Source organism: Carassius carassius, chromosome 36 (assembly GCF_963082965.1).
Source record: "Carassius carassius chromosome 36, fCarCar2.1, whole genome shotgun sequence".
In the NCBI taxonomy this organism is placed as follows: Eukaryota; Metazoa; Chordata; class Actinopteri; order Cypriniformes; family Cyprinidae; genus Carassius; species Carassius carassius.
In genome coordinates, this window is record NC_081790.1 from 15,723,524 (window position 1) to 15,733,592 (window position 10,069).

The window sequence follows — 10,069 nt, forward strand, 5'->3', positions numbered from 1 at the left end:
TTACATGTTGCAATTCTGCTATCTTAGATTTTTAGACCCATATCAGACTACTAACATAAAATGCTAAATATTATTTCTTACTCTATATCTCCCAAAAATAAGGCGATATTTTAAAATATTAAATCAATGTGCAGTATAATATATAGCCAACCTTACCAATATCACTCCTCATCTTCAAAACGGTTCTACATTTCCTCATAAAATAATAGGCTTACTGCTAATGTTTCTAAAGTTTAGCACCTGGGGTTTAGATATTTTACAAATAAGAAAGTAATTAATGAGGAAATAGCGCCCCCATGTGTCACTCTTAAAAGTCTAAGCGGCAAACAAAATAAAAGTCCTGTTTCAATGTCCCAGTATTTCCTCAAAACAACATATAAAATTACTGCGTCTTATTTGTCAGTGTAGTATTAAATAAAATTCTTATTTGAATATTACAGGATTTAAAAATACATGTAGTTTTGAATTATTATGTCTTAACCCTCTTAAAGACGTACTGAATTTTGAAGAGCTAGTAGGAAGCGAGCCAGGCCTGCTGATGTCACTTCCTGTCCTGACGAAAGACTCATTCTGAGATTCGGAAAGGACGAGAATTTTATCCTTGTTACAGGTAATTGCATTTTTATCAATCAATTAAGCATTAAAGGGACTAAAATATAAATGTATCTTTCATTTTATAAATGTATTGCACATGGTACAGTGAGCGAATAATCCTAATAACGTTAAACATGGTTTAGCAGAAAACCGTAGCCGTCATCCAATTAACTTCCTCTAAAATAATTAAAGCACGCTACAAAAAACCTGCTGTGATTATAAGCGGAAGTGTTTTGCTAGTTAAAATGCACCTTTTAGATCAGCGTAAGCTAATTCAGAGTCCTGCTGCGTCTAACACGGAATCAATTAAATGATAACGTGTACTTCTGTGTGGAGACCATACGCATGCGCAGAAAATAGCAATATTGCTTTTCTTTCAAAGATCAGTTTCTTTCATGTTAATTCTGAGCTGATGTTTCTTCTTTACAAAGACATGAGGCTGAATTTGGTATTAGCTGTCACTCTGATGTCCATCCCCATGGCACTTGTGCAAGGGTCTGAGAAGAAGAAACTACAGATTGGAATCAAGAAAAGAGTGGACAACTGTCCTATAAAGTCCCGCAAGGGAGACGTGTTGAACATGCACTACACTGTAAGTGTCTGACTGGTCTGACCTAAATCTGATTCTTGCCAAAAAATGTTGTCGTCTTCTAACAGTCTTGTTTTTATCTGCAGGGGAAACTGGAGGATGGGACAGAATTTGACAGCAGTATACCGAGGAATCAGCCCTTCACCTTTACTCTTGGCACGGGACAGGTCATCAAGGGCTGGGATCAGGGTTTGTTGGGGTGAGCAGCAGCACTACTGCATTTCTAGATGATCTGAGGTTACTTGTCATCAATCAGGATAAGGATTTAAAGAGATAAACCTAAAGTTAGTTTAATAAAGAGGAATTAAAAGATTAGAGCCGTTGTGAAACTGTTAAATATGTGAGCCTTGACCGCAAAACCAGTCATAAGAGTCGATTTTATTTGATAAATAAGCTTTCCATTGATGTATGGATTGTTAGGATCAGACAATATTTCCTTTCAAAATGATTTCCTGATATAGCTTTGCTGTATTTATTTACATATATAAAAAAACGATTTAGCATGTGATGCTCCTTCTCTTAACTCTTAGGATGTGTGAGGGTGAGAAGAGGAAGCTGGTTATTCCCTCTGAGCTTGGTGAGTATGTTATGGAAATGTAATATGTTCCATGAGTTTCAAAATCCATCAGAAATGTATGATTTTAGACCACATCTTCATATATGTGACTTTTTAACTACAGGTTATGGTGACAGAGGAGCACCACCTAAAATTCCAGGTAAGATGATTAGCAATTCTTTCTTCAGTTTTTAACATGGAGTCTGATATCAAATTAATATATTTTTCTTCTAGAAATAAATGAAAGATACAAGTTTGATATGTTAGGGATCGTAGAAGGTCATACACCACAACCTAAAGTAGCTTTAAGAATTCTTTGGACACTTTTTTTTTAAGCTTCTTAATCATTATCATTATAGCAGATATACTGTCTCACTTTACAAATCTGTTTTCCCACTAGGTGGTGCCACACTCATCTTTGAAGTAGAACTGCTGAGCATTGAGAGAAGATCTGATTTATAGTGACAGATTTGTGGGCCTGTCAGTCTTAAGCATTTAAAGTCCGTGTGTGTGACTCACTTTAAAGAGCTTTTACAGATATTCAGAAGGTTACAGAAACAAAAGAAGCTTGGTAATAACACTTTAAAAAAAAAAAAATAATGACCCCACTTTTCAAACATGTATGTAGCACCATTCTTTATTTGCCAGTCTTACTACACGTATTTGGTTGTGAGAGTGCACACAGTACAGATTTTGCCAATCCAACAAATTCTGATCATCAACATATGCATTTCTCAAATCGTGTTCACTTGAAATTGAATAAACATTTTATTTACAAAAGATATGAGGGCTTTGAGCTTCATTTAGCATTGACCTTGGCCTACACCACCAAAGCATGTTCATTCTTAGCCTTCTTCATCTTCATTTTTGTAAAAATATCAGATGTAACAAATTGGCAAACTCACTCCATCAGTATTGCTACTCGTCATCCTCAAACTAGTTTGATTTTCCTCAGTCAAATGATATCTAAAAGCAGTAATACTAAACGCAGACCTGTCTTTTTTCCCCCTAAAAATGGTAGATTAAAAATGGCTTACAAAAAACACAAGTTCACAATTCTCATCCCCCCTCCCTCTTTCCACATTACATGTACACACCCCAAAATCTGAAACCCCACATCTAAAAACTACTATTTTCTGGCCTGCAAAAAATGATTCCGCCCTTACGAAAGACAGCAGATGTGAGAGACTGACTAACAAAGAAGGGGGGTGAAAAGAAATCAGCTTTTTCAATTACAGACGGAGACATCAGGCCAAGTTGCATGGCTGAACAAAAGTGTATTAGTGAACAGTGTTACTGTAACATCAACCATTCGATTCCTTTCCCTAAATCACCACAGGAGTTTTAAGCTTAAGGGACACTACCACACTCTCTACATGGAATATGTTCTGAAACAGTACTAAGACGAAGTAAAAAAAACAGTTTTGGCTTGGCTGGACTCGTATCGTTGATCTCCGTTTGACAGACGCTGTGGTGTAGTGGTTGGGTCTGCATGCCTGCGTCTCTCCTCTGGGTTTGGAGTGACCGGTTGGTTTTGTGGTGGTGGGAGGAGCTGTGGTGACCTCATGGCGTCAGCTCCCCTTTCTTCTGGGGGGTGTTGAGTTTCTGCATCCCTCGGACCTTCTCCAGCAACGCCGCTATGAAATCCTGCAGGTGGCCAGAGCGAGAATTACGGCAAGAAAAGGCATATTTCTGTCCAGAGTGAGATTAAATGATGCATAATCGCATTATAATGAGTGACTCAGTGGATCTGAGAATATCACGACCGCCTGGAAAGAAGTTAATTGCTAAAGCTATTAATATTCCAAATGGCACTTACATCATTAGGCTTATAACAGTCGACCAGCAGCATCTGAAAACAAAAATAGAAATGCCTTTCAGACTAATATGCTGTTTTTCCAACTGTGTACCAATGAAAGCAGAAAGCTGTTGCTAAACGCTGAAATAAATCTCCGGCTGAAAGTGTAGTCTTCAAAAAGAGCTCAAGACTGGATGGATTACTGTCAAACCACCTGCAGATGAAATGTCAGAGGGATGCCAGAGCGCAATTCAGCACTGAAGGGTGAACGTTAATATTCTTATGAGGAGATATCTGAAGTGAACAGAGTCAAGTTAAATGTATTAAAGATCTGATTAGACCTTTACTCGAATGGCTCTCTCAACATCACTGGGAAGATCCAGCAGCTCATCCACATCTATTTCCAGCTCAGGCACCTCATCCTCCTGCAAAATACAGAACCACTGATGAGAGAGACGTTAACGGGGACTTCTGTGGAGAAAAAAAAGTCAAGGTGAATAATTCACAAGCCATAGAATAGCGGTCAGGTTCATAACTATGTAGACCAGTATGAGGTGAAATCAATCAGGCAAACATCTCCTGATCTCAGAGAGCCAACAAGGGCTGCTCCACTTTTATTTTCATATCCCACAGTGTCCCACAAATGTGCAAAAACTGTACCTTTAGCGTTGTAACAGCTTGTCAAAATTGATAACTTGTGCCCTATCTACCACTGAAAGGTACATATCGGTACCCTAGAGTAGCAACGTATGCCCTTAAAGGGACAGTCCACCCAAAAATATTTATTTTCCTTCATGTCATTCCAAACCTGTTTTTTTTGGCTGAAAAGAACACAAAAGAAGATATTTTTTTGTTGGTAACCAAACGGTTTTGGTTCCTATTGTATGGAAGTCAACTGGAACCACTGGGAGCTGTAATCAGTAATATTGTGAAATATTTTTACTATTTAAGATAACTGATATCTATTTAAATATATTTAAAAACAAAATTACTTTATTCCTTTGATTAAAGCTGCATTTTCAGCATCATTACTCCAGTCTTCAGTGTCACATGATCCTTCAGAAATCATTCTAATCTGCTGATTTACTGTTTAAGAGACATTATTATTATTATCAATATACAACAGTTGAATACATTTATTTCAGGATTATCTGATGAATAGAAAGATCCAAAGATCAGTATTTATATGAAATAAAAAAACTTTTGTAACATATACACTATATCTATCTATCTGTCTATCTATCTATATAGATATTGGTTGGAATTATAGAAATGATAGATTATAGAATTTAATTATAGAAATTAATACTTTTAATTAGTGAGCTTTAATCAAAAACATTTTAGGGGTATATAAGATACAGAGTTGCCTCTGTGAAAAGCTGTTGTACTCCTAAAGGTATCATTTTTGCGTAATTTGTTTCTGAGAGCAGAACTCCAGCCATCTCTGGCCTTTGTTCATGACATCCTCTCTGCACAACAGGATGGGCTGATCCTCATGTCGGTGTGCGACTTATTGTCTGCTTGTAAAATATAACAATTTCCATTCACTTCCTGTCAGCTTACAAAGACAACATTGTGTCTCTATCCACACAATGCTGTCGGATAGCTTCTTAGATTGAGACACAGTACGTGAATGGAAGCACAAGCACAGATCTGTAAAGCCCAGGATTTATGTCTTATTGCAGCTAGTTTGCAGACACCCTCCTTTTCATCAGAGAATCACTCTCATTTCGCTGTTCCTGCAGTGCTATTAAGCACCATTAGTGAGTTTATATGTGCTGAGGGAGACGGGGGAGGAAAGCTGCCTGCCGTGGAAGGAATTGTCACAAGTTTTGTGCTATTGCAGACATTTAAAAAAAGCAGGTCTGTTATGAAACCCTTTACACTGCCCCATATTGTAGAGTCGCCTTAACACACTACAGCTGACCAAAGCCTATCCAGAGGTGCTACTCTTAAAGTAAAACACCTTTTCTTGGATCTGTAACTTACTGTTTACTGTTACCAGTAAACGAAATGGCAGGCAAAAACACTGGCACAACCAAGCTAGCATGAAAAATATTTATTGAAGCAACACAACTGTGTAAACATTAATAATAATAAATGTTTCTTGAGTAAATCAGCATATTAGAATGATTTCTGAAGGATCGTGTGACAGTAAGTACTGAAGTAATGACATTCAGCTTGGCATCACAGGAATATATTTTTAAATATATTAAAATAGAGAACGGTTCTTTCAAATTGTAGTAACATTTAACAATATTAGTGTTTTTACTGTATTTTTCCTTACATAAATGCAGCATTGGTGAGTACAAGAAACTTCTTTAAAACATTTTTTTTAAATATTTTTACCCATAACGTTTTGTATTTCATGTCAATTTATTTATTTAATTGTTAAGTGTCCACTTTTTTTATGATAATGACCAGTATGTTATTCATCACACAGTATTTCTTTCATGTAAAATGCAGTCATTAAAAATACAAAATATACTCACAAATATAATCATTAAAGCAAAAACACATTTAAGCCAACCTTTGTCCATGCTACTCTGAAAAAAGGTCACAGTAGAAACCTGTTTAAATTAGGTTATGCAATTTGTCAGTGTGCATCGTTCTCCTCTTAGGTACAAACATTTATCTTTAGTTTTTGCTGAAGGCAACTGTGATTTAAGATGTGCATTCTAAACATCAGCTTAATTGGACCAAACATTGCTGAGACTAGTAATATAATGGACGAGTTCTCCCGTCAGACCACATTATTATTCAAATAACCTGTGGGACTCAGATGACATTTCACGGGTTCAAATATGTGCGCTTCTGTTTTCCTCTCCCTTATTATTCAAATATCACAGTAACGCGTAGGACTGTGTTCAGACATAAGAAACCATTCATCAGAAACCAAGTCAGAGGCTGTGAAGCAAATCTAATAGATTTGGGCTACTTTGGAGTATGTCAGTGAGACAAAGTGAAATGTGGATTCCCAAAGCCAGAATTCAGCTCAGGATGAGGACTACCGGTTGAAAAGAGCATTCTGAAAAATCTCATTTTAAGAGCTGCCTAGTTTTACATGACACATAATCTAGGTCAGTTATATTAGCCCTGGAGGTTAAGTCAAGCTTAAAGTGAAGCATGCTTTGCATGTCTGAACAGATGACATCATCACAATGGCTAGAAGGGTGATTCCAAACATCTCAGGGGGGTTACAAAGAAGACAAAAAACCCATCTTGACCAGTGTCACCTACTGTAAATGTGCAATTGACATAAAAATCCTAATCCGTGATACCTGGGTTTCATGTATCTGTTGACATGAATATATTGGGATCGTAATCCATGTCTTTGTTCATGCAACTGGAGCTCCTTGCTCATAAAGATCTGTTACATTAACATATGTTGCAAGCCCACTTTTCAATTAAATATGAATGGATGCATTATAGATAAAGAATGCATTAGGTGCTATTTTTTCTCTCGCTTCACCTGTCCATGAGGCTCACCTTTGTTTTACGGCTTTGTCTGTAGTTCTATCATGCCACGCCCTTCCATGTGTAAATGCATAACCATAAAATCAACATCGATTGAAAATCAAGACATAAAAATAAAACATATCATGCTGCTCTTAAAAGGAACTATTTGTTGAAAGCAAGGCAGTTATCAAAGTGGAATGTAAAAATATAAAAATGGACATGACAAATGGAACGAGAGGAATACCGGTGCACGAGTCCTGAAAAGAAAGATCTGTCATTCCTTGCAACAAAGGACTGCACGCGATCAAAGCACTGACAGTGTTTTGTTTCCTACCTCGCAGTCGTACAGATTCATTAACTGGCTAACTATCCACTCCTCCAAATTCAGTCGCCTCCTCAGCTCTTTTCTGTCATATTTTACGGTCACTCGTCCTTGCTTCTGTGGCACTTCTTCTTCGGTACCGGGAGGTGTTTGAAAATAAACCCGGGGCTGAGGTGTCGTTTCCGGACTTGTTACCGCTGCCATTGTCCCTATTGATAGAAAAAAAAGCTGAGGTGGATTTAATGGCTAAATCAATTAGAACAACAATTCAACAGCGAGAGCTGCTCATGTGAACATCCATGTTAGAAAAAAAGTGCCGGGCCCCCTTTTCTTTAAATGGAACAGACCTTTAGCTTACAAGGAGTCCGCAACGGTAGACTGGGATCAGGCATGCAAGGAGCTAGAAAACAGAAGAATTCATCAGACTAATTGTGTGGCAGTGGTTTATCAAAGTCCATCTTCCCCAAATCGGTCCATCAATTGTCACAGAACAGCTTGAGAGCGCCTCCAAGTGTCCGCGTTGAAATACTAGCGATGTCGTGAACGAATCACTCGGAACTTTTGAATCAATGAACCAGTAGATTCGGATCTTTTTAATAAATCAGCGAAGCGATTCACTAAAATGGACTGACTCGCTACTAGCACACTACTCTGCTCAATTTTACATTACACTACTTTTATATTTAAGAAATAGTAATATGTAGAGATGTAGTATATTATCAATGCAGCTAGAGTTCACTTTTCACACAGTCAATGCATTTCTGAATGGGAGTTTGGATAATCCCCTAAAGTCTGTGGTTCACACAAGCTCAAGATACTTTCACCGTTTCACATTTTATTCTATGACATAAAACACACCAGCTACACCCGACTCGTGATTTTATTTATTTTTACTGTTACGTTTCTTTAAAAAGACTGCATGGGACTACAGTTGTCGGAAACATGTAATGTCATCACGACGGACAGTTGATTAATTTACAGTATATTCAAATTGTAGTATAATTTAAAGTACCAATTACTAGTTTACAGCAGTTTATATTGTTGTTTGACAATGTTTGTTGTTGTTGTTGTTGCAATGCATTTACATTAGGCTACATTTACATTATGCATTTAGCAGACGCTTTATCCAAAGCGACTTACAGTGCATTCAGGTAATAATATGAATATTCCATGTAAACACCACGTTTACCGGCTAAGTAGTGGTGAAAGTGAAACTTTAGCTGCATAGTGCTTGAAACCAGAGCTTAAAACCACGTTGAGGGACGACGTCATTACGCAATTACGTCAAGGTGCTAAACAGGCGCGAACAGTAGCTTATTTGAACCTTCTTGAAACGAACTGTTCAAAAGAACCGAATCAAGAAAGAATCGGAGCTTCTATCAAATACCACCTTCAAAATGTTTCCCTAGTCTATATGCAGGTTGTGTCTACTGTTCTAATAGATGATAGATTAACAATTAAAAATACATAATAATTTCAGGTACAGATATCGTGATTTTTATTATAAAATATATTATACTGACATTTTATACATCTGAGAGGCCCCCCACCCCCCTTTCTTGTATGTGGACTATTCCATCTAAATCAAATATTCTGTGCCTGCTTTCTCTCTCTTTATGCCGGCGCACACATTGTGCTTGTGCCAAGTGAGCCTTACTGTCTCCTCATTTCATCGTAAAATCCAACAATTTGTAATTTTTTTTCAACCCTAATTGGTTCATTCACTGGCACTGCATTAAATCACCATCATTTCTGCATTCGCTGAATTTGAATGCCCTCAAGCTATTTGATTTAGACTTTCCTTTTAGATCACTATATTATTAGGCTATTATTTGATTTGGTAATTGCTTGGCTACAGATATCTCTGTATGATGAAAAGCAGTAAAGCAGTAATTTACTTACTAATACAATATAAATAGCTTATAAATATTACCATAATTTAACATTCAGTAAAACATCTTTCCATCATTATATTATAACATCCCTTAATTTCCACCCATTTAACTTATCACAATATATTTTTCCATGATTTTTCAGCTCAGCGTTCTTCATTAGTGATGAAATTCAAAGGATAAAAATTGCAATGAAATTACCACTGGAGGATGTGACTAAAAGTTATCCAGAGGTGTGTTCATTTACTTTACAAAAAAGTAATAATAATAAAGTAATGCACCATATTATGCTGTTATACCGTTATTTTTTTCTGTGGAAACTATTTGCAGGATTCTTTGCCGAATAGAAAGTTTATTAAAATAAGAAATCTTTTATTATTATTATTATTTTTATCAATGTAATGCATCCTTGTTGAATAAAGTAGTAGTGTCTTTGACAAGAATTCTTAATTCCAAACATTTGAATGGCTGCTCTTCAACAGATGTGTCAGTAGAGGGCAGCCTATGATTGCTTTACTTCAGTGAATAATGTCTAGTGAACCACACTGGTGAGAAAAGCCCATCACGTGAATGCAGATCTTTTGTTTAGAATTGTATCTTCTTCTTCTTCTTATTATTTTTTTAATACGTAGAAACGAGACAGCTGTTTGACTTATTCTTTACAGCAGAATGAGTAACTGGACAAAGATGTCATGCATATGCACATTTGGAACAACTTGTATACTCAGTATAAAAACAACAAATGCATTTTAGTTCATAGTGAATAACACACAAAAAAGACCCATCCATAATTATTATCCTGGATCCAGTTACAGGTACTTCTCTCTGTTTGCAGAAAAAAATTTGAACAGCAGCAAAA

At 36.6% G+C, this 10,069-nt stretch overlaps 2 protein-coding genes across 3 annotated transcripts; one reads left to right on the forward strand and one right to left on the reverse strand.

Moving 5' to 3' along the window:
• Nucleotides 1–455: 455 nt before the first annotated feature.
• On the forward strand, nucleotides 456–2,521 carry LOC132117289 (peptidyl-prolyl cis-trans isomerase FKBP2-like). 2 transcript variants are annotated; one of them, XM_059526470.1, is made up of 6 exons: nucleotides 456–610; nucleotides 1,026–1,186; nucleotides 1,270–1,382; nucleotides 1,714–1,760; nucleotides 1,864–1,899; nucleotides 2,140–2,521. In XM_059526470.1, the coding sequence occupies exons 2-6, from the start codon at nucleotides 1,028–1,030 to the stop codon at nucleotides 2,199–2,201; spliced, it is 417 nt and encodes a 138-aa protein (XP_059382453.1). In that variant the 5' UTR covers nucleotides 456–610; nucleotides 1,026–1,027; the 3' UTR covers nucleotides 2,202–2,521. The 2 variants fall into 2 exon arrangements, with proteins under 2 accessions (XP_059382453.1, XP_059382451.1); XM_059526468.1 differs by lacking the exon at nucleotides 456–610 and having other exon boundaries at nucleotides 975–1,186.
• Nucleotides 2,361–7,824, reverse strand: ppp1r14ba (protein phosphatase 1, regulatory (inhibitor) subunit 14Ba). Its single transcript, XM_059526471.1, has 5 exons — nucleotides 7,666–7,824; nucleotides 7,331–7,527; nucleotides 3,879–3,962; nucleotides 3,559–3,591; nucleotides 2,361–3,386 (listed from the first exon to the last, which is right to left on the reverse strand). Exons 2-5 carry the CDS (start codon nucleotides 7,520–7,522, stop codon nucleotides 3,303–3,305), a joined length of 393 nt encoding a protein of 130 aa, XP_059382454.1. The 5' UTR covers nucleotides 7,523–7,527; nucleotides 7,666–7,824; the 3' UTR covers nucleotides 2,361–3,302.
• Nucleotides 7,825–10,069: the final 2,245 nt, after the last annotated feature.